The sequence below is a fragment of the Anabrus simplex genome, chromosome 1 (genome assembly GCF_040414725.1).
Source record: "Anabrus simplex isolate iqAnaSimp1 chromosome 1, ASM4041472v1, whole genome shotgun sequence".
Classification (NCBI taxonomy): domain Eukaryota; kingdom Metazoa; phylum Arthropoda; class Insecta; order Orthoptera; family Tettigoniidae; genus Anabrus; species Anabrus simplex.
In genome coordinates, this window is record NC_090265.1 from 1,069,298,622 (window position 1) to 1,069,323,817 (window position 25,196).

The window sequence follows — 25,196 nt, forward strand, 5'->3', positions numbered from 1 at the left end:
CCTTTTGCCAATTGCAAGTGAAGTTCCGAGTTCGCATTCAAAACTAGAATATAACTCCCCAGAATCTACTGATGCTACACCATGCAAATCGTCCAGTTCCTAGTCTTGTAAAAAGTGCGCGAATAAAACATCAGTCTGGAGTAAAAGAGGAAGACTGTAAAATTATGGCTTAATGAAGGTGGTAAAAAGCGATTATTACTTTTACACATCCGCAAACACTTTAATGAAGTCGAAGCGATATCTTTATTTGTGGAAGAAGCAGTTCGAAAATACAGACATGTTGGCTAGTCCGATTGCGCATCAGCATCAGAAAGTTTAGACTCGCCTACGAAAATTAATAATTTTCTTAAATAATTGTTTTCTGTATGATGATAAGTGGTACTTTAGTTCTGTTACTTATGTATGAATGCTATCAGCACTTTCATAAAGCTATTTCAGTACATATTGCAAGATTTTACTTTATCGTTTCAAAAAAGTTGACAGATTGAGTCCCCAGCTCTTACTGCTTGCTTATACCTGGATAACTTCCAGCCCTGTCCCAGGTAATAAACATGCCTCTCTCATGTGATTACTTGTCCTTCTTGTTTCCTCGCTGTCTTGGAAGTCGAAAGTTAGCCTACAGAAGTTATCCTGAGCAGTTGTATGTTAATCTCTGTACTAGATTGTTTATTTTCTACAGTGTTGTTATCTGGGCATAACTATGGTAACAACACACATCAAACAATCAAATATGGGGCAAAAGGCTAATATAACCCAAGAAAACGGAGCCAAACAGTGAAACGCAGAGAGGAAACAGGCAGTCATTAGGATTGACCGCGCAGTGGACGTCCAAGGAAGACTTCTAAAACTGAAGATAACCATATTTTAATCCTCAGCAAGTGTGACAGAAGCTGTACAGTGGTAGATATTTTCGCAGAGATAAATAAAACAAGAGAACGTGTGTCTGTGACAATGAAAAATCGTCTGCTTGAGGCAGGATTGTTTGGTTGCATAGCAGCTCGGAAACCATTGTTGAAAATTGTACACAACCAGAAAAGGCTACAATGGGCCAAAATGCATGCTAACTGGACCGGTGAACAATGGAAAATGGTGCTTTGGACGGATGAATCTAAATTTGGAAAATTCGGTTCCAATCTTCGCCAATACTTTCGTCGCCGCCCCAGCAAAAGGGTTATGGAATCCTGCAAAATTCAGTCTGTGAAGCATGGAGGAGGAAATGTGATGGTGTGGGGATGTTTTGGAAATAATCATGTTGGTGATTTGGTGAAATTAGAGGGAATACTGGAAAAGAAACAATATCACCGTATCCTTGCCATCTGGAATGAAGCTGATTGGTGAAGGATTTGTTGTACAGCAGGACAATGATCCTAAACATGCCTCTCATTTGTGCAAGCAATATCTGGAAAGGAAACAAGCTGAAGGAAAATTGGAATTAATGGTCTGGCCTCCTCAATCACCCAATCTGCCACCTATTGAAATTTTGTGGGAAGAACTTGATAGGAAAGTGAAAGAAAAGGCGCCAGGCAGTGTGGATGGTTTGTGGCAATGTCTCTCAGAAACCTGGGGATGTATAAAGACGGAGACTTTGGAAAAATTAACAGTTAGAATGCCATGCATGTGTAAAGCAGTAATCAAAGCAAAGGGTGGACACATTGATGAACGGGCAGTGTGATGCTTAAGATGTTGTGATTGTGTTTCTAGCTCCCTGTGAATGATCAGTGTAAAGGAAAATCTAGTGAAATGTGTAATAAAACTAGTTAGTTCTAAAAACAGAGACATTTTCAACAAATAGCCTCTTTCATGGTACGTGAAAATTCATGGGTGAGTCTAAACTTTCTGATGCTAGTGTATAAAGAACTCTTTTTCCAGGAGGCTAGAAAGGGAAGGCCAAATGTAAGTGAAGATGATTTAAGACTGTGGGGTTTGGAAATCGAACGTGAACTATCGCTTTAAAAGCTTAATTTCCCCCACACCTCATGCCTGGATCAGCCATTTCAAGAAACAACACAGAGTGGGAGTAGGAAAATTATGAAATTTGTATCCCGTTCACATATTCAGGACGAAAAACAAAAGAAGTAAGGCTGCAGAGGAATTTCTGGGGATGACTCGAGCGATTTCTCCATTATACCCCGTCCACCAATTAACAACACTGATCAAAGTGGGCTTAAGCATGAAATGCGATCGAAAAGGACTCTTATCTTTTGTAGGTGAGAAATACAAGCACATGATAGCCTTATCAATTAGTTCACTCACATGTTCATACACAATAATTCCAACAGTCAGTATGGACGTTTCTTTGTTCCCTAAATTATTCGTTGTACTTCAGGAACCGGGGAATCTTCGGTCCTCTGGTTAAAGAAAAAAATGTTTAAAGCAGATAACATTGTTGTCACTGCCACAAAATCAGAAAAAAATGGGAAAAATAAAACTGAAAATATGGTTTGGAGAAGCCTTTTTCCCGTTCTCTGAAGACAACTGTGCCCTGCTTTTTAATTCATGGATCATATACAGTGATACAACTTGTCTTGAAGACACCCCTCCACGCACACCAATTAAACTGCTTCATATTCCTCCAAGTACCATGGGCTTAATTAAACTGTTCAACAAATTATTCTTTCAGCAGTGGAAAGCATTTTTCCGCTGATTAACAGATGTTCATGATGTTAAATTTGAGGTTCACCGCAGAGTGACAATCCTTAAACTGCGGTTATTCATACATTTTCATTCATTTCATTTCCACTTTCCACGATATGATAAAATATTCATTGTTCACAACGAATTACACAAGATAACAAACTCCCGAGTTCATAGAGCCCGCTATATGTTGTTTGGAGTATAAGAAAGAAAAATGTGAAGAACAGTGAAGTTCTTATTTGTTGCGCCTGGTGTACAAAGAACATGACTATGTTGTTATGCATTTAATACCAGTCATTTCTGCTATCCTTTTACAAGTTACTAACAAGTGAGTGAAACAACACAGCTTCAGAGTGCATGCATATACACCCCACCACACCACAATGCCATCCGGCTCCATGGCTAAATGGTTAGCGTGCTGGCCTTTGGTCACAGGAGTCCCGGGTTCGATTCCCAGCAAGGTCGGGAGTTTTAACCATCATCAGTTAATTTTGCTGGCACGGAGGCTGGGTGTATGCAATAGAGTTTAAATTATGTACAGAGTTTGAATTATATGTATGCTGGGTGTATGTTTCGTCGTCTTCATCATCATTTCATCTTCATCACTACGCGCAGGTGTTGTCTGCGGGTGTCAAATCAAAAGATCTGCACCTGGCGAGCTAAACATGTCCTCGGACACTCCCGGCACTAAAAGCCATAGGACATTTCATTTACCACAATGCTGAGCTGCCTCCGGGATATCCAACTGTGCCAGCCGTCATGCTTGCATACCAGGATTCCAGGTACAACTTCAGAACCTTGCAGTTAAATCTGGATGCCGATATTCTTACAGTACAAAGATTGTTAAAAGAAAAAAAAAAAAAAAATTAGGATAGGTTTCGACCTGTCTTACCTGTTACTTCCCTTGTGTGTAATTTTACTGCTACTCTAAAAATGATATTAATATTCAAAAACAAATTAACTGTTTCATCTTCCTACAGGTTTTTCTTGCACTAAATTTGTAATTAGTTTACACCTTATGTAATTTTAGATGTCAAAAGTATTTGTGAAGAGTGGTTGGAGAAAATGTCCTTTTCATTATAATCATCATTTCCCCTTATCCATCATCAGCATTGTTGGTACATTTAGGGTAATTCTTCACCTCCTTCCACCATTCCTGTTCTGTAATTCTGTTCCATTCCAGGTTCCTTCTTATATTGGTTGTAATCAAGTTTATCCATCTTGCTCTGGATCTCCTTCTTACTCTATTTCCCTTAAACCTAGCCTACATCATCTGTTTGGTATCCAACTTGGCAGGTTCGATCCTGGCACAGTCTGGTGGTATTTGAAAATGCTCAAATATGTTAGCCTCATGTTGGTAGATTTACTGGCATGTAAACTCTACTGTGGGACAAACTTCTGGCACTGTGGGAGTCTCTGAAATTCATAAAAATAGTTACTGGGACGTAAAATCATCTTCATCGATTCCTTCACAATTTTACCCATTATTCCTCTCTAAGCCTAGTAACATTCCTAAATCGTTCCATTCTCCCTACTTGGGTCTAGACTCAGTTTGACCGGGCGAGTTGGCCGTGCGCGTAGAGGCGCGCGGCTGTGAGCTTGCATCCGGGAGATAGTAGATTGGAATCCCACTATCGGCAGCCCTCAAGATGGTTTTCCGTGGTTTCCCATTTTCACACCAGGCAAATGCTGGGGCTGTACCTTAATTAAGGCCATGGCTGCTTCCTTCCAACTCCTAGGCCTTTCCTATCCCATCATCGCCATAAGACCTATCTGTGTCGGTGCGACGTAAAGCCCCTAGCAAAAAAAAAAAGACTCAGTTGAAACATTTGCAGTACATTATACGTAGAATATCCATTGTTTGATAACTCCCTTTCATACGATTATTATTTTCGTACCTTTATCTGGGTACACTGTCGTGCTGGGTTTGGTGCAAAGATGTAGATAAGTGCTACTTTTAAAATCAATTACAAAAAAGCCTTCAACCATGTGAAACATGAAATATTGTTGCATGTTCTTCATGATATTGGCCCAGATGGTAAACACATCCATATTATTACCAATCTGTATTGGAATAAGACTACCTTAGGTAAGGTTGATAGCACCAACACTTGTGCTATTGAAATAAAGCAAGGAGTGAGACTAGGGAACCAGAAGGGTATTATCATTAATGGGTTGTATTATCATTAATGGGTTCACTAATAATCTGCATTGTGGAGATTATACTGTTCTGCTCTAAACAAATGCTGAAGATCTGCAGACATTACAGAACTGTGTAATAGAACACAGTGCTGCAGCAGGTCTGCATTTAATCAGGAAAAACACCAAAGTAATGGTATTAAGCATACTTGTCATTCAACCTGTTAATTTGACATTAGGTGGCATATCACTGGAGCAGGTCCAACGCTATAAGTACCTCACCTGCATACTTGATCACAGCCGGATCAATGCTGTTGAAATTGGGTGCTGGATGGAACAGGCAAGGATTGCATTAAAGAGAATGAGTAAAATCCTCTGTAACTGGGACTCTAATATAAATCTCCATCTCAATTTTCTTTGGTGTTATGTATTTTCAGTCTTTCTTTATAGTGCTTAGACCTTAACAAAGAATACCAGCAAAATCATTTGATCCTTTGAGATGTGGTGCTACAGAGGCCTGCTCAGAATGTTGATAGAATATGTAACACTGAAGTATTCTAACACCTGAACAAAGAGTTAGAGGTCACATACAGCATTGAAAACAAGAAACTAGAGTACTTTGGCCATATCATTCAAAATGATAAGTGCAGACTCCTTCAGCTTATCTAACAATGTAAAAATTGAAGGAAGGAGGATATCTTGGCATTGACTCATTATCCCTACAGTTGTCCAACTTGCTGAGAACAAGAATCACATCACACTGATGAAAGCTGGGATCCAATGAGATGGTGGTGGTCTTCCATTGATATGCCATATTAAAACCATATTGCTTCTCTTCTAACTGGCCTTCCATTTTTGCACTCATTCTCCTTTCTGTTTTCCTTAATTCTAATTTGCCTTATGTTACTATCGAAACCTCAAATTTATCTAAACTACCATCATTTATTCAAAAATGTAAAGTTGTGGATAAAGAAAAGTGAAATTAAGGAATTGAAATTCTGAAATTGATTAATTAAATCTGCTCTGAAAGCTTAAATCATCATTGATAACTGTCATCTCCTTTGCCTATCTTACAACATCATCATTGAAATGAACTAATATTTCACTTTCATTTAATATTAGTAAAATAAATCGATAAAATAATGCATATATGCATGGGAAATTAATGGGTGAGTTAAGCTATTATAATCATTTAGGTACATCAGTTTCATCAGTATCATTATTCTTTTCTCTTCTTGAGACAAGGCCTATGTGTTATGTTTGTCTTCGAAGTATCATAAATTAAGCTTCAGGAAAATGATAAGTTTCATATTCAATAGCAAACATGAGCTAATATTCATCTTAAATCATAATATCGATCAACATTATATCATATGTTGCATTAATTTCCAGCCTAAATCAATAATAAAATATAAACAACCAACTAGATTCACAAATCGTCCCCACTCTGGCAAACTAGCGAAAGTGACAAACTAGGGAATCTGTACTTCTGAAGTTTTGGTGTAGATTTTATTGATTAAATATTGTCTACCCTCTGACAAAGTCTCACATCTGCAACTCGTTCCTTATGCCTAACACATGAAAGCAATCATTAAATATAAAAATTGATTTGACATGAGTAATCACAACTTCTTTCAGCTCCTCTAACCTTTTGACAATTTGCAGATTTGCTAGTTTGCCAGAGTAGGGACGAAATTTGTCTGAAATTCAGTATGTGACCTCATGTGATTTAAGTAAATATGTAGGGTTTATTCTCTAAGATATTCTGTGACATCTATTCATTTGAAATTGTATGTAGAAAATAGTAATGTCTATCCATGTCAACTAACGTATGCCATAATTAACATTTCAGTAATATGACTATAGTAGAAATACGAAGTTAAAAAATGAACAACTCTTCTCATAAGGATTCATTTTGATGATCTAATCCTGCAATAACATTTTATAAATGTCGCAATACGTTGTCGCTATCATAGGATATGGATTCTCGATTAAAGAAACAGTGCCACTGTATCATGACATAAGTGATCCTAGCCTGCGTCAATACTATCATCTTATTCTTCAAATATACTATTTACTTCTATTATATCATCGTAGCAATATATATATTCTTTCATTTCATTCCTCATTACTGTCATATAACATCATAACATCATCTTCACTTCCCATTTCATATCTTATCTCTTCCAATTCTTTCAAGTCTTCATATATAACTTATTCTGACACATAAATAACTTCATTTTCAATTATTCATGTCATTGGATCAATATCTTTATCTAACATCAGCATGTCTTCCGTTCGCCTTTATATCCATATCTAACCTTATTCTGATTTCATATGGCAATGTATAACCTGCATAAACTAACACATTATTCAGTATTTTATCGAAGATCCTAAAGTATTCTACTCATAACCACTTTACACATTACATGACATAATCTGTTGGGATTCTTTGGTTTTATTGAAATGATGTTGCCACACTATTATCTCGCATTCCCTAACTGGAGTTAATCTTGTTTCTTAGGAAGACTACCTATCTCCTCATATGTATCGACACAATAAATAAATCACTAGCGAGAATCTAACACAACTTAAAAATCATTTTGAAGATATTAACGACCTAACATCTACTTTTCTACTACAAATGGTCTACATTTCATTTTATCTAGCACTTGTCCGTACAGTCTGCCCCAAGGTCTTCTTAGAAATCCATAGCAGCCTTGTATTGCACACTTGAAAGATAAAAATACATAGATGAAATCAGCTGTAACATTTTGTTGCTATCAAAGCGTGCTAACATAATTTTTTTCAATGAGAATCAATTTTAGATTGCTTTGTGTCGTTTCAACCTTTGATTCGCAATATGTCTGTTATTGTCTTAGCTTTTTATGTCGTACAGGATTGTTTAATGGCTTAATATATTGACGCTGCGTTATATTGAATTCTTTCTCTTAGGATCAAAGCCTTGTCTTTGCCGTCTTCAATTTTTTTGTTAATCAATTCTTGCCGTTTTTAATCTATATAACGCGTATATTAAATTATTATTATTATTATTATACTTTACGCGTTATTTTATATATAAATGCAATAAGTCTTCTTTCAATCAATCAATCAATCAATACTGATCTGCATTTAGGGCAGTCGCCCAGGTGGCAGATTCCCTATCTGTTGTTTTCCCAGCCTTTTCCTAAATGATTTCAAAGAAATTGGGAATTTATTGAACATCTCCCTTGGTAAGTTATTCCAATCCCTAACTCCCCTTCCTGAAAATGAATATTTGCCCCAGTTTGTCCTCTTGAATTCCAACATTATCTTCATATTGTGATCTTTCCTACTTTTATAAACGCCACTCAAATTTATTTGTCTACTAATGTCATTCCACGCAATCTCTCCGCTGGCAGCTCGGAACATACCACTTATTACATGTGATAAAATTCATTTTTGGGTCCGTATTGAAAATATTTGTATTAAATAACACTTGTATGTTTTATTATTCATCCACCTATTCAATACAATACAATTTTAAAAATTAGGACATTGTCCTTATCAAAGTTGTTAACATGAAATTAATATATTATATGGTACATGTTTCGCCTATCTATAGTAGGCATCATCACCTTAGAATAGATCAGGTACCTCATTGGGAATAAATTTATGAATGCTGTTAAAAACTATGTCGTTTAAAATGTATTGGAGATTGTTAAAACACTATTACAATATAAAATGTAGTATGCTGTTATTTGACAATATTTGTGATAATATTGGAGTCTAAAAACATGATAATTATTTGACGATTATGACATATTAAAAGATATTACAATAGAGATAAAAATCAGAAAACACATTCCATTTAGTTGTCAGATGGCGTACTGTTAAAAACTTATGGAAAGTTGAGCAATAGTAATGGTCATTGGTTCTTGAAGTTACTAAATATTGATTTTCATTTATTTGCTTATAAATATTGGAGAATTTTCATATGGTCTGGTTCCTTTTGTGATAATAGTAGTTGGAAATATTGTTGCCGTAGGCTATATTGAAGTCTTTGTAGGCGTCATTAGACCATCTTCTTTGATGTGGTAAGAGTTTGTAATGGGTATGGCTCTTTGCTGTTGGGCGTGTTCAGGTGAGCGTATTAGTTGGAAGGGAACGTTGTTGTCATTCAGTGGTTAGCCAAAGATATGATGAGTTCTGTAATTAAAGAGTTAATTTGAAAATTTAATGAATAGCCATAATTGGAATTAAGGAGCTAAATAGTGGAAGTTAAATGAAGAGAATAAACAGAATTTAATGAAAATTGGTATGTAGAGTCGGGGAATAAGGAACTACAGTCTATGCTATAATTAATCTAGTAAGACGCCCTAATATTACAGAGTTGAAATACAACTAAATGTGAAGGCCTATAATACAGAAATCTCATGACATGAATCAACAATAACATTACCTTGACCATTGTTTGTTGTGATGTGCTTTGTGTCTCTGTTGCCACTCATCTCCAGTAGAACGGATTACTGCTGTATAGCAATTTTTTAAAATTTGCTTTACGTCGCACCGACACACATTGGACCCATGGCAACGATGGGATGGGAAAGGGCTAGGAGTGGGAAGGAAGCGGCCCTCTACTCTGAGGCACTGATTGGAATGAGCAGCGTGCATATTTAACGGAATAATGGCAGAGGAGTGTTCACGGCTGTCTGTGGCCTGGTTATTCCAGCTCTGAAACTTCAGACTCTTAGATCGGCACCGTAGTACTATTCGGTAAAAGTGAGAAAATATGCGGTTTTTCATTTGATTGAGTATTTTATATAATAACATTGCTTTTAATTGCTACTTTCCTACTGACGTTTTTGCAGTGGCCTAAGTTGACTTCAGTTAGGAAAACCACAGAGTTATTCTTTCTGAGAATCCCGTAGTGAAGCACGGGTACATCAGCTAGTAAGTAAATAAAAGTGTTTTAGCGAACGTACATTCATCAAAAAAACACATCGTTCAGTTCAATACTCTGCTTTGTGTTGCTGTGACTATGGCGTGAAATTAAAGGAAAGGAAGGGAAGAAAAAATGTTTTTTGCAGAAAATCATTTTTATTGTAAAGCTAGAAGATTGACTACATTTTTTGTGTGTGTGTGTGTTTTTTTTTTTTTTTTTTGTATAAACATGAAGAGCAGACAGTTTACTGACTGGAGCATGCAACGTATAATCGTCCATGAGAGAAGTAATCACTTTCTAAATTCAAACCGGACTCTTGCAAAGATTGCCCTTGCACTTCATTGATAGTCATAGCGAACGCAAAGTGCATTGGAAATTGAAGTTGTTTGAACTCGAATGCCATGTTGTGAAAGTAGTAACTTTATGAGGTCCAGTTAGAATTGTTGCTTCAGTTAGATTGTTCATCAATTTTTTAACTACTAATCGTATGCTATTGCGTAACTCTGGCTGATTATATTTTGGAGCAATATATACTGTAATTGGCACTCAAATTTTCATATTCAGAATGTGTGACGGTAATCTGGAAACTTCGAGAGAATTAAGAAATTCCATTGGAAAATTCACTACTTCACTTTGGTTCATCATGGAGTGAATGGATTTGTATGTCACTGTTCTACGTGCGATTCTGTTTAGGACGATATTCATATTGTGTACGTCTATATTTTTAGCAGCTAGAATGGCTCTACTGCTCCCTCGATCACGGCATGTTGGATTCCTGTTTTCAAATAACAGGCAATGAGTGCCTAAATACATGAACCTCCTAGCAAGAAAAGTCCTTCATGGTGACATGTTCCCATTCTCCTATATACAGCCATGGTCGTGAACCTCCTCACAAGAAAGGTACCTCATAAAAATGGTGGTGTATTCCCATCTTCCTATACACAGCAATTCTTGCTGGACTATCTTGATACAGCGTAAGTAGTTGTCGCTTAGCCCATCAAGATCAATCCAGTCTTGGTGCGGCTTTGTAAATAAGTTAATTCCATGAAATAATTAATTATTACTCATAAAAAACTACCTATCCGATTTCATTCAAACCACTTTGTAAACGCGCGTATTCGATTGCAATGTTGTTTCAAAATTTCAAGTCATTCGACTGGCTACTTTTAGAGTTTTGCAAGCACAGATATACACAGGCTGATTTTTTATATATTGTACCAGGAAATGATTAGGGGGCCAGAGCATGGGAAGGATTTCAGGTAGTGTTCAGTTTCTTATTGGAGCAGGTACAGAGATAGATAGTATCGCAGGGTGAATAATAGATGGTAAAATCTTTTTGACAATATTTATTTAAAATATTCATGAAAATCACCCTGCAGTTGAAACTTCAAACTCATATCTCCAACCAATATTTTCAAAAATGCAAAATAAAATATCGATGTTGTATTCTGAGACATCCAATGTATTGAAATGGCCAAAATAAATATCACTTTCTTAGAGATCGTAAACACCCTACAGTTCATCTAATATGGGTTTAAATACCAAAATAACACTTTGCACCTTGAATTTCATTAAGTCCATCACTCGTGATGCAAGCCTACAGTTTTTCTAATATTTTTGAACATTATATTAACACATACTTTCATGAATAAGTTGATAGTTCAAATAAAAAAATATTTGATCACTTGCTTGTATACTCCTACAGTTCGTCTAAGTTGAAAAATAAAATAAAAGCACTTGCAAACCCTAGAGTTCATCTACGTGAAATTATTTCAAGTTAAAAAAAATTTTAGAAAGGAATTTACAGTTCAAGAACAAGATATGAAGCCTTCTTGAATTATTATGAATAGCAAGCTGAAATTCATACGAAGCACTTTTCTGTTTTTGGAGCACTACGTTTAACTGAGTGCTTTGTTAAAAGTCAGTTAGTGGAATTTCTCACTCAAAATATGAGATCACGTGGAATCTGCTTATAAGTGTTGGTGTTGTGCTGTCCTGCGGCTTGGTGGCTGGAATTTTCTGCAGTGTGCAGCCAAGGCTCGAACTCAGCAGCAGCAGCGTGACAAGTCCGTTCAGTAAAGATACCACGTTAATATCCCTCGTCGACGTCCCTTGATGGGTACCATGATCGAAGAAACCACGTTAATCCCACGCTGGAAGCGATGTTCAATGCAGCAGAATCTCACAACACTTTGCCAAGATTTCCGATGTTCTTTTAGAAATAATGTCTGAACACGGAAAGTTCAATTGGCACTATAGAGCTCTCAATTATCATTCATATTAGTATTAAACACTAACGCGAGTCTCAATGCACAGTTCGTATTCCCACGTTAGTTTTGCGGTGTTGAATACGTGACTTAGAATATCACAGTCCATGCTACAGTATGATTTGTAAGTCAGGTTAATGAAGTAATAATAGTAATGACTTACAATCGTTTTCAAGATGAAAAACAGTTTTTTTCACACACACAGTTTATAGAATTAGGATTTAACACTGTCACAGCTCATAATAGTCACTGATTATGTCTTAGGTTCGACCGTAAAATAATCATCACAGTCCATAAAACACTTGAAAAAATGTCATTAACACCAGTCTGTACAACAGTCTCTGGAATAATACTGTTCATAGATTGAGAAGATTTTATGACTGAATTTGCATAACACGAGTCCTTACGACTTAATATTGTCATAAAAAGTTCTTAACATTCAGTTAGTTTCTCGTTGTGGTGATCGAAAGTTCGAGAGAATACACGAAAAACTGGTCACATTTAGCCTTGTTATTTGGTGAATGTTTAGTGGAATAGTATCTCTCACAGTCCACAATGGTACTAGTATAGGAGAAATGTGTCTCTGAATCGTTAAAATGGTCACAAATTAGAAGTTTAGTTTATCACACGCAATGTCTTAGAATATTGTCACGGTCAATGATACAGTTCAGAATTACGTGAAAATGACAAAGTCCACAATGTCGTTTACTGATAAATGAAATACTTGACACTTCAATTCACAATTTCTATTGTAACTTCACTTGGTTAACACACTCCTAAATGTTATATAACGACGATTTAGTCGGAGAAAAATTTTAGAACGTATCCTTCGTCGCGACGCGGCAGAAACTTTACTTGCGACGTCCTCGCGGATCGCGACGGAGCATACTGTCCTTCTGTCATGATCGCAGAACATACTGCACACTGGCCATACGCTCAGTTCGTTGACCTATTTATATCCGGCTGCGAGCAGCATTCTGGGTCAGGTGATGAAGGGGTGATAATACTTCCCAAACTTTAACTTGTTATATCTTGGAAACCACTGGACGGATTGATCTCAGATTTGCAGGGATGTGCTTTCAGAATATGGGCTACAATTTAGTGTTGGTCTCACGTAAATTGATCCAGGCGTTGAAAAGTTCAAAAAATGGTTTCGAGAAAATTCTGAGGGGAGGGAAGCTACAGGCAGTGCTGACGTCACTTGAACTTGCTTCACTCATGCGGTCTCCCTACACAGTGCAGTGAGAACGAGAACATTCTCACGCACAGCTGTTCGTGCATCGTAACTTAGCCGTATGCTCAGGAATAAAGATTTATAACTCGTATGTGCCAGGGCCTAAGCCTTCCTGGTACAATATGAAGATTATTGTTATTATTATTATTATTATTATTATTATTATTATTATTATTATTATTATTATTATTATTATTCCATATCCTCATTCCTCCACTTTTTTTTTCTGTATCCACATACATTTTATAAATCTATGTAGCCAGTAGTATGTAAGCCTGTCTATGACAGAATTAACATGTAAAATGTAATTGGAAAATTGAAATATACATGTTAATTTTTGTAACTTACAAAAAAGTTATACTTTCCATCTTACATATGTCAGTTGTACAGAATCATAACTGGTTTTGTGAAATTTACTTCTTATATATCTCTCACATGGATCCAGAAGACAAAAAGATAAAAACTTATTTCCATCCATATCGGACTTTCCAGACCTATTCTTGGAATAAAACACATTCTCCCTGAAGTTGAGTCCATCAGAATTTCTGCATAAACAGTATCTTAGTCTAGCTTTACCTCAGTCAGCCTCAGTTTGTTGCACAGGCCAGTATCAATATTTAGTTCAGAAATCCAGTAGGATAATGTACTACTTCATAAATATTATTATATTGTATGGAATCAATTCTAGGATACAGTCACACCTCATCCCCCACCCAAAAGGTAGAAGGAGTGCATGGCATTTGCATGTTCCTCTCATTTAGTATTTTATCAGCTTTATTTTAATTATTCACATCATTTCCCCTTTTCAGCTGACACCAGGTGGGGGCAAATTTTGCTCCTCTCCACTTCATCCTGTCTCTCCACTATTCCTCATCCAATACTGTGTTCCAGTCCAGGTTCCGTTGTCCTGTGCTGTTCTTCAGAGTCCATCCATCATGGTCTTGGTCTCCCTCATCCTCTTCCCTGACATCTGTTTTTCCAGTGCTTCCAGCGCTTGTATTGGCAGTCTTTCTTCTTTCATTTGCTGGACATGTCCAAACCACCTCATTCCTTTCTGTTCCAGTTAGTCACTTAGTTTTTGCACATTTAGCTCCTTTCGTATGTCTTCATTTCTCACTTCTATCCCTCATCTTCTGTACCATACTCCTCAGGAATTTCATTTCAGCTGCCTCTGCTCTGCTCTCATCTCTCTGAGTCATTGTCCAGGTTTCTGCTGCATATGTCATTATAGGTAAGTAATGTCCTGTGTACATTACTTCTTTAGCCTTCATTGGTACATCTTTATTCCATATTAATCTCCGTATGCTGCTTCTGATTTCCATATCCAATCTTCCATTTTCTGTCAGTTCACTTCCCAAGAATTTGAAGTACTCTGCTATTTCCACTTCCTTGTCACCGATTTTGATAGCTCCTTTTCCTTGTTTACTTCCTCTACTCATCACCATTGTCTTGCTCTCCTCCACATTGATCCTCAATCCCCATTGTTCAATTGTTCTATTCATTGCATTCGGGCTGTTGTACTTCCTCCTCATCTTCTCCCCAGATCACATCATCTTCCACAAAAATCATAACGTACATTCTTTCTCCTCTATAATCTTCCCTTGCTGCCTTTAGAATGTCATCCATTAATTTTGATCAAACTATAATTCATCTCTCACGTAGACACAAACCTTGTAGATAATGACAACAAACATATCTATAGGTTAAGTATTGTTTCTCAGAAAAATGTAACTGCGAGGAACTTCAACAGTTTCATGCATTCTCTATTATTATTTTTTCTTTTTTCTTTTTTTTAGCAACTGTACATTATTTTTTTCATCTTTCAAAATGTTCAGAACCTGTACGTTAATGACTTTTAACTTGTTCCGCTAATTTCAGAAAAAGAATTGAATTCTCGTTACAATGTGCCAAACAAATATTGTACAATATGTTTTGAAATCTGGTTTTGTGTAATCTCAGAAGTACCATTTTGGCTTAGTTTTCCATGGCTGAGGCTGTAGAGCTCACTTGCTATAGTTGTGATCTCTAGCAATTTACAATATTTTTAGTTTTTAAATCATTTTGGGCCAGTGGGTATAATATTTTAAAATTAACTGAACAGGGTTTTGAAACAGCGAGGATATAAAATTCTGCTGGCTTTTGCATCCAAAGTCATTTGAAGTGGTTCAAAGCATGTAGCTAATTAGTCATTTCAAGTTCCTGTCGTTTGTATATAAATTTCTGATTTTCTTTCCAAAGTGCATGTCTTCCTTTTTGTTGCAACTCCTTTTAAACATCTCAGTAAGCTCGTGCCATAATACAGAATTCTTGTATTTGTTTTAAACATCATAAATTGATCACTAATAGACAGAAAATGGCAGTATACACTTACAATGTTTCGGCTCAAGCAATATGGCAACCACGTGTTTTTCTTTGCTTCAAATCTGGCAACAGATTGGTGATTTGTTGTTACTCTGTTCCCGTTGGCTGGCACTGATGGTATTGCTGATATGGTGATGGACAGCAAGCAGATTCATTGCATTGTGTGTCGCCTTCTCTCTGTCAACTTGAATGAAGGCCCATGAGCACCAAAGAGAAGGCCATGTACCGTCCATGTAAAATTGACTGAGAATGTATATACTGTAGTTCGAGCTCACACCAACAGGTGAAGATGCATGTATCAAACATGGCTAATATGACACGGTTACTTCACTAAAGAAAAAATAATTTTCTTTAAGAAGTACAAAATTTGTGGTTGTGAGAGTTCCATTGTATTTTTCTCATAAAAGAAAGATAGAAACCTATATCTGTTGTTAATTTCAGCTGCTCAAACATTGCCCTTTTCTCAATATTGCTGTGAATGACACAGACTAGGGATTTTATGTATAGACTGTGGACCAACAGGTCTGGCTGCCTTTATCATTCCATGCTTTAATCTTCCGTCCCAGATGCTTTTTCCATTGTCATTGTTTTGACTGCCAGTTCCACTTCTAACATTATCATGTCTCTTTCACTTCTTCCAAGATCCACACCCTGTACTTACAGTGTCTTTTACATGATTTCCCACATCTAATAGTCAAAACACTATTTCCATCTTTTCCATCTCTTCTGGCTGTGTTAATAATTCTCCACTCTCCTCTTTCACTAGCTTGGTTTATATTCTTACTTTGTATAAATTCATACAGCATCCTTTTACATCCATTAACATCATCTTCTGTCACTCACATGAGTCTCTCCCAACTTTTCTTTGGCTACCACTTTTTACACCTCCTTTTACCTTCCTGACACTTCATTATGCTTTGTTATTTTTATTTTGTCTCCATACAATTCTTGGCATGCTTTGTTTTCTCCCACTACTTCCTTTACCTTCTCCCTTTCTTTCACTGTTATGGATGTTCTGCCACAGATCAAATAAATTTCTCTGCACAACTTACAATTGCCCATTTAAACTTGAACTATTCCTCTTCCACATTTCCCAATTCTTTATCTGGAGGATTATGTTTCAGGATCTCCTGAAAATGCTCCTATGCTTTATCTTATGATTATACTTTTATTTTCTTCTCTCTTGTCTCCTCTTTTCTTTCCACTTTTCCTCACTTTGACCCTTGCTGCCACTACTCGATGGTTTTCATCAAAAAGTTCTCCTGGAAGAGCTGTTATGTCCAGCTATCTTCTTAAAGCCTGCATAATGGGCATGATTATAGGGCATCAAGTCTTGAATGGTCAGACACCATGGATAGTTGGTTTGAGTTCCGTTGGTGGAAGAAACTTTCACTGTGAGTATTGGCCGTTGAGGTAGGAGTGGTGGTGGTGGTGGTGGTGGTGGTGGTGGTGGTGGTGGTGGTGGTGGTGGTGGTGGTGGTGGTGGTGGTGGTGTAAAATTTCTAATCATTAGATTGCATAGCAAAAGCCTGCATTCAATTCTTAACCTCTCCATGGCATTCACATGGAGTGAGGGCATGTGATGCTGTTGATAGTGATCTGTCTGTCGGATGGGATTGTTAAGTCTTGAGAGGACGCCTTGGTATTATTCGACAGGAGTAGACTATGTGCAGACACCAGGTTTCACTCTCTTACTACCTCATTTTTATAATCATTTCTCACCCAGATGCACAGGTCGCCCATGGGAGTCAAATAGAAAGATGTGCACCAGACAAGCTGAACATGTCCTTGGACACTCCTGGCATGAAAAGCAATATCCTAAATAAATAATGTTCCTAAAAGAGACACAAATATTATTTTTACCCTAAGATCAGTTGAAACATTTAAAACATTTTTGTTATTCAAATAGCAATTTTCTTTGTATAAGTAATTTTGTTTTTTACTTTTAGCCATTACCAGAGAAGACAGAGCTGGAGGCTTGGTTGGTGGAGGAAATGGATCGATGTCTTTCAGAGGCATGGCTTTCTGGCTCAGAAGATGCCTTCACACAGCTTCTACATCTCATTCTGTCTGAAAATGTATCTGTTGATTACCAGGTACTTAATAAATATCTTTATACAATGTGTAGGGCCATTTTTGATGCTGTTAATAGTATATACTCCAAATAATATGGATATTTAAAATAGTTCATAACCTTTTCAAAAGAAGTAAGCATATTGTGGCTCAAACTAGACAGCTGCACATTGAAATTGATGCTTTCACGGCCCTTAATTGTAGACACGATAAGCTTTTGGGCTTTTGCCGTGTTAGAAAAAAAGGTGAAATTCTTTACATTCTGCAGAGAACTTTGCTCTGTGTCTTCAGAAGAAAATCTTGCCTGTTCATTTGATCTCATCTGTTCATGATCAAAAGTTCATTATTAAGTCTTGCTTGTGAGCAGCACAAAGTTCTCTGTGAAACGTAAAGAATTTCACGTTGTTTTCTGACACGGCAAAAGCCCAAAAGCTTATTATCATGTCTTGTCGGCTTGCATGCTTATGTAATCGCAACTAACAGTCCTTATAGTTTCGATGTAAAGAACAATTACCACATCAATTCCTGTATGACCAGGGCTCTATTTCACAAAACTCGGCAGGTGAGACACATTTAACAATTATTCACATCTGACAAATTTGTCACACAACAATTGTTTTTCATAAATGTTACAAATTTATGTGGTAGGCCAAATGTGGTACTGTAAATTGTCAACTTTAAAGAACTTGTTTCATAAATGTGACAATTTTATGTCAGACCCAAAGTTTACTTTATTAGTCTCTAGAAGGCTTTGAAGAGTGATATCGATCATTGAATGCAATGCACAGTCAACTGTTATGTAAAATATGAAGAGAAAAAAAAAAAAAAAAAAAAAAAAGAAAAAAACAGTTTAATCGAAGACTGAAATTTAACCTGCATTTTATTCTTACTCACTCTGGCAGAATGTCAAGTAATTTTGTTAGAATTCTGGTATTGAACTTGTTGAAAAGTCACGGTGTTTCGGAAAGTAATAAGGTCAGCATGGTTTATATTAGAATGACACTATTTATTACATCCGTAAATCACAGATGGATACAGTGAAAAACAATAGACATGGAGATTATGATTGTGATGTGTCAGAATGGAAAATGAAATATAATGTGTAGGTGGCGCTACTTGAGCATGGCTTAGCCTGAGTCATATGAATATATATAAATACAGCAATGAATACAGCAGCAATCCAGAAAGGAGTGAGGCAAGGCTGCAGTTCGTCCCCTCTCCTTTTCAATGTTTACATAGAACAGGCAGTAAAGGAAATCAAAGAGAAATTTGGATAGGGAATCACAGTCCAAGGAGAGGAAATCAAAACCTTGAGATTTGCCGATGATATTGTTCTTTTATCTGAGACTGCAGAAGATCTCGAAGTTGCTGAATGGTATGGATGAAGTCTTGGGTAAGGTGTACAAGATGAAAATAAATAAGTCCAAAACAAAAGTAATGGAGTGCAGTCGAACGAAGGCAGGTGATGTAGGAAATATTAGATTAGGAAATGAAGTCTTAAAGGAAGTAGATGAATATTGTTACTTGGGTAGTAAAATAACTAACGATGGCAGAAGTAAGGAGGACATAAAATGCAGACTAGCACAAGCAAGGAAGAGCTTTCTTAGGAAAAGAAATTTGCTCACTTCAGACATTGATATCGGAATTAGAAAGATGTTTTTGAAGACTTTCGTTTGGAGCGTGGCATTGTATGGAAGTGAAACATGGACGATAACTAGCTTAGAAAGAAAGAGAATAGAAGCTTTTGAAATGTGGTGGTACAGAAGAATGCTGAAGGTGAGATGGATAGATCGAATCACGAATGAAGAGATACTGAATCGAATTGGTGAGAGGAGATCGATTTGGCTAAATTTGACCAGAAGAAGAGATAGAATGATACGACACATCTTAAGACACCCAGGACTTGTTCAGTTGGTTTTTGAAGGAAATGTAGGTAGTAAGAACGGTAGGGGTAGACCAAGGTATGAATACGACAAGCAGATTAGAGCAGATGTAGGATGCAACAGTTATGTAGAAATGAAAAGGTTAGCACAGGATAGGGTGGTATGGAGAGCTGCATCAAACCAGTCTATGGACTGATGACTCAATCAACAACACAGTGAAACCTCAGAATGCGAGTAACTAGGTCTACGAATGTTTTGCAAGACGAACAAACATTTTAAATAAATTGTGACTTGATAAGTGAGTGAGGTTATGCAATACGAGCATCATGTGTGCATACGTTTCCCCCTCCGCTGTGCCTGTGTGTTCCTTTTACCCTGTCTCTCTCTTTCCTGGGAGAGTGTGTGTAATCATCTCCTGCGCTGGACTTCAGTTGGCATGCCTTGCTCGCATAGTCAACACCGTACGAATGTACATGTTTTGTTTCTTTCATCTTATAACGGTTCTGCAACGATGGGCCCAGTGAACATAAAGAAGGTTAGAAAGGAATTAGATCGGAAGATGGAAGTTAAGAAGGAAATGATCGAAAAGCACGAATGAGGTATGCGAGTGACTGATACCGCGAGATTTTATAAGAAGTCTATGTCAACGATTTGCATAATATTAAGGAAGAAAGAGGAAATAAAAGGGGCAGATACAACAAAATGAGTCACAAGAGTATCAAAGCAATGGCCACGTGTTCTGGAAGATGTAGAAAAGTTGCTTCTCGTTTGGATAAATGATAAGCAACTAGCAGGCGATACTGTGGCCAAGAATTTAATCTGGAAGAAAGCAAAGACGTTGTACGCCAACCTCGTAAGTAAATTACCATACAGTTTCTCGTACGTCAACAGAAGTCAAAGAAAGCTTCAAGGCCAGCAGGGGATGTTTTGATAACTTTAAGAGGAGAAGTGGCATCCCTAGTGTTGTTAGGCACGGGGAGGCTTCCAGTTCAGATGCTAAGGCAGGTGAGGCATTCACTGCTGAGTTCCAGAAGCTCATTGTTACAGAGTGTTATCTGCCACAGCAAGTTTTTAACTGTGATGAAACGGGACATTTTTCAAAAAAGATGCCTAAGAGGACCTACATTACAGCGGAAGAGAATTCAATGCCCGGTCACAAGCCCATGAAAGACCGTTTAACCCTCTTATTGTGTGCTAATGTGAGCGGGGATATTAAAGTAAAGCCCCTGCTTTGTTATAATTCCGAGAATCCACAAGCCTTCAAGAAATGCAGGGTGCAGAAGAGCCAGTTAAATGTTATGTGGAGGTCCAACACTAAGGCTTGGGTCACTCGTATTTTCTTTGTTGAATGGTTGAAAGAGGTGTTTGGTCCTGTAGTGCAGAAATACCTTTCAGAAATTTATCTGCCGCTCAAAGTCTTGCTGGTTGTGAACAATGCTCCTGCTCATCCTCCTGGCCTTGAGGACGACTTACTGGAGGAAAAGGTTAAATTCCTTCCTCCCAACATTACTCCACTTCTCCAGCCTGTGGATCAGCAAGTCATTTCGAACTTCAAGAAGCTATACACCAAAGCACTACTTCAGCGATGCTTCAGTGACCGAAGGAACAAACCTTACCCTCCGAGAGTTTTGAAGAAATCATTTCCACATTGTGAACTGCCTGAAGATCATCGATAAAGCCTGGGAAGGGGTCACCAAGAGAACTATCACTTCCACTTGGGGAAAACTGTGGCCTGACTGTGTTCTTGGATGTGAATTTGAGGGAATTGTTTGTGACAATGAGCCGCCAATTGTCGATGAAATTGTGTCTTTAGGGAAGACCAAGGGGCTGGAGGTGAATGACGTGGACATTCAAGAGCTAGTGGAAGAACATAGCCAGGAACTCACCACAAACGAACTGATGGACCTGCATTGCAAACAACAGGAGGGGGTTATGGAAATCTTGTCTGGGGAAGAGGAGGCAGAAAAGTCAATGGAATCTCTCACTTCAACTGAAATTTCGGAGAAGTACAAAATGTGGGAAACGGTCCAAATTTTGCAGAAATCACCACCTGAATAAGGCTGTAGCAGTGCGGGCGATGAATTTGTTCAGTGACTATGCAATGTCACATTTTCATGAAATCCTCAAGAAGAGTCAAAAGCAACAGTCTGTGGACAGGTTCCTCATTAAAGTTGCACGAAAAGAAAACAATTCCAGTGAGCCAACAGATAGCAGTGGTTCTGTTAGTGAAATTCGTGCTACACAGTAACTCTTTTCATGTCATCTTTCGTCTCCCTCACAACAATGATTCTGTTGTAAGGTAAAGTGCAGTTTCATTTGTTTTACGTTATATTTTGTTTTAGAAATGTTATGCGAATAAATATTTTTGTGTTGTGGACAAATCATCCAAGTTTCAAATTTTTTCTTATGTGAAAATTTGCTTTGTTATACAAGCGCTTTGGATTACAAGCATGTTGCTGGAACGAATTATGCCCGCAATCCAAGGTTCCACTGTATTCTCAACAAATCTTTTAGAGAGAACAAGAACTTTTTTTCTGATTGATTTTCTTCTGAGCTCAGCAGTGGGCAACTATGAAAAAGACATTGCAGAGATAGCAATGAGCCTTCTCAGGATATTGGAAGTATTTTGGGGGATACAACTTGGCAAAACAGGCTCAAAAATACTATTATAAGCATGGATCGTCATCATCATCATCATTAATCCAGTTGTGAATCCTTGAACATCATCATTTTCATTAATAATAATAATAATAATAATAATAATAATAATAATAATAATAACAACAACAACAGCCAAAAGAATCCCCTAAGGGACAAGGGCCACTTGCAGTCAAGAAAAGCTCTAATCAGAGTGTATAATTTTTATGATCTGTATTAATGACAGTGTAATTATTGTAGCAAATGAGGTAATCCACCTAATCAATCCATAATAAAATTAGTACTTCAGTTCATTTTAATCATGGTACTAGTTTTGGCCTATTGATATCAGACCATTATCAACAATAAGATATTAAAACACTTAAAAACTAATTGTCATAGGTAATAAATTTCATATTAATCTGTATTGAAGAGCAATATAGTGTAAAACAAAAGCTAAAGTTGACTGATAATGGTCTCTGGTGACCAAAACTAGTTTCAAAATCAAAGTTGACAGATGATGGTCTCTGGTAAGACCAAAACTAATTTCAACAAATATATGTAACTTTTTTAAGGTTACAACAAACAGTATTGAATAGGTGGAAACCTTTAGCTTTTGTTTTACACTATGAAGACTAAATGGCCATACATATAACAAAAATAGATAGTATAATACTTGAAAATAGTTCTGATTTAATATTCAATATCCACTAAAATAAGTCTGTCTTGAGGATATAACAACAACACTTACAGATTCTTATGATCTGTTGGTATAAGAATCCACAACCTGTTTCCAGTCATTCGACCGGGTCAGGAATGGAATGAATGAAGCCTCCGTCTAGTGGCGAAAACAGGAATTGCGCCAGCTGCCACAGCCTGTTGCATTCCTCTGCGTCAATGAACAATGAATGATAGATGAAATGAAATGATACTGGAGAGTGTTGCTGAATTGAAATATGACATGGAAAACTGGAGTACCCGGAGAGAAACCTGTCCTGCCTCTGCTTTGTCCAGCAAAAATCTCATATGGAGTGACTGGAATTTGAACCATGGAAGCCAGCGGTAAGAGGCCAGCGTGCTGCCGCCTGAGCCACGGAGGCTATCCGTTTGTATACTTCAATAAATATAAATCGATGTAAATGTTCAAGAAGGTAGCTTACTAATTGGCAAATCTGTCAGTTCCAAAGTTTTATGAATCAGACTTTTGTAATATTGTCATATAAATCTACAATATTGTAATGACAATTTTGTAAAGTTGTGAGCTTTTATGAAACAGAACATTGTCAATATCTAAACCTGTCCACCAGTTTCCTTTATTGCATTCCGAAGATAGTGGGTTCGAACCCCACCATCGGCAGTTGTGACGATGAAAAATGAAAACCTACAACCTGTTTTCCAGCCATTGACCAGGTCAGGGATGTAATGAATGAAGCATATATAGGCTGTTCGTACGATGGGGTCGCCACTCCCAGAGTGATATATTAATGACTGATAGATGCTATGAAATGAGAATGGAGAGTGTTGCTGGAATAAAAGATGACAGGGAAAACCGGAGTACCCGGAGAAAAACCTGTCCCACCTCCACTTTGTCCAGCACAAATCTCACATGGAGTGACCGGGATTTGAACCACAGTATCCAGCGGTGAGAGGCCGACGCGCTGCCGTCTGAGCCACGGAGGCTCCCTTCGTGACGATGGTTTTCCATTATTTCCCATTTTCACATCCAGCAAATGCTGGGGCTGTACCTTAATGAAGGCCATAACCACTTCTTTCTCACTCCGAGCCCTTTCCTATCCCATCATCTCCATAAGACTTCTCTGTGTCAGTACGACAAAAAGCAGATCATGAGAAAATATCCTGTCACATGTAAAATTGTAACTCTTATAAAATAGGACCCATACTGTTTCCTAATAATGTTATAATTTAGTGATTCATTTTGTTAAGATAAATTGCTGCTTGTGACAAGAAGTTATCATTCCATGATAGCTTTTGACTTGAAGATTTTGTAACTTGAGGTAATATGTTTTATTGATGTTTGATAGACTTGTGGCTGTGTAGAAAAAATAGAAGAGGTTCGTAATAATATTTGGAGACACTATTGAACTTCTTACGAAATGTATTGTGACTTTGTAGATTTTATTATTATATGTAAAGAATGTATTTGAATTATATTTTCTCTGTAATTATATTATTTAATTTCTGTTTTTGTGTTCATATAGTAATTGTTGTAACCATGTTTTCCAGCATTCAGAGACATCTGTGACCCCTCTTATGGTAGCAGCTGGGAGAGGTTGTCTTAACACAGCAGAACAGCTTCTTGGACTTGGTGCCAACATCAACATCCGAGCCTCAAATGAGTGGACAGCTCTGGACTGGGCTCGTCAAATGCAACATCCTGATGTAGTGGAATTATTGGAAGCATATCGGTGAGAAAGTACCCCTCAGTAATTTAAATACAGTAGAAGTCTGTTATAGCGAGAATTCATAGGAGCGAAAAATTTACTCGCCATAGCGGATTGTCGTTATATCAGATTTTAGCTTATAAATCTCATATTTATCCCGTATTGGCTCAACACAACTGAGGTTAAGTTACAAGTAGGTTCCCACCTTCCAATACTTATCAATTTCTATATAATAGTTTTATTAGTTCCATGATATAAACCAGCTTAATCTCTAAGACATGTTTCGTTCCAATTATGGAACATCTTCAGCTAAAAGGATTTGACAAAATGGCTAGACAATTAAAACACATGTGATAGTTATGATACAATAGCTAAAAGATTTGACAAAGTGGTACGAAGATTAAAATTTAAAATTTCAACCAATTTCAACCAACATGAATGAACATTTTATTTTATCATCATAACTATCATATGTGTTTTCATTTTCATGCCGTTTTGTCAAATCTTTTAGCTGAAGATGTTCCATAATCGGAACGAAACATGTCCTAGAGATTAAGCTGGTTTATATCATGTAATTAATAAAACTATTATATAGAAATTGATAAGTATTGGAAGGTGGGAACCTACTTATAACTTAACCTT

At 37.1% G+C, this 25,196-nt stretch overlaps 1 protein-coding gene across 1 annotated transcript in view; it reads left to right on the plus strand.

Moving 5' to 3' along the window:
• Nucleotides 1-25,196, plus strand: part of LOC136857981 (3'-5' RNA helicase YTHDC2) — a 587,467-nt gene that overhangs the window by 173,293 nt on the left and 388,978 nt on the right. The window contains exons 10-11 of the mRNA XM_067137136.2: nucleotides 17,509-17,655; nucleotides 24,397-24,578. Of these exons, the coding sequence (XP_066993237.2) occupies nucleotides 17,509-17,655; nucleotides 24,397-24,578 (329 nt within the window). The remainder of the gene's footprint in view (nucleotides 1-17,508; nucleotides 17,656-24,396; nucleotides 24,579-25,196) is intronic.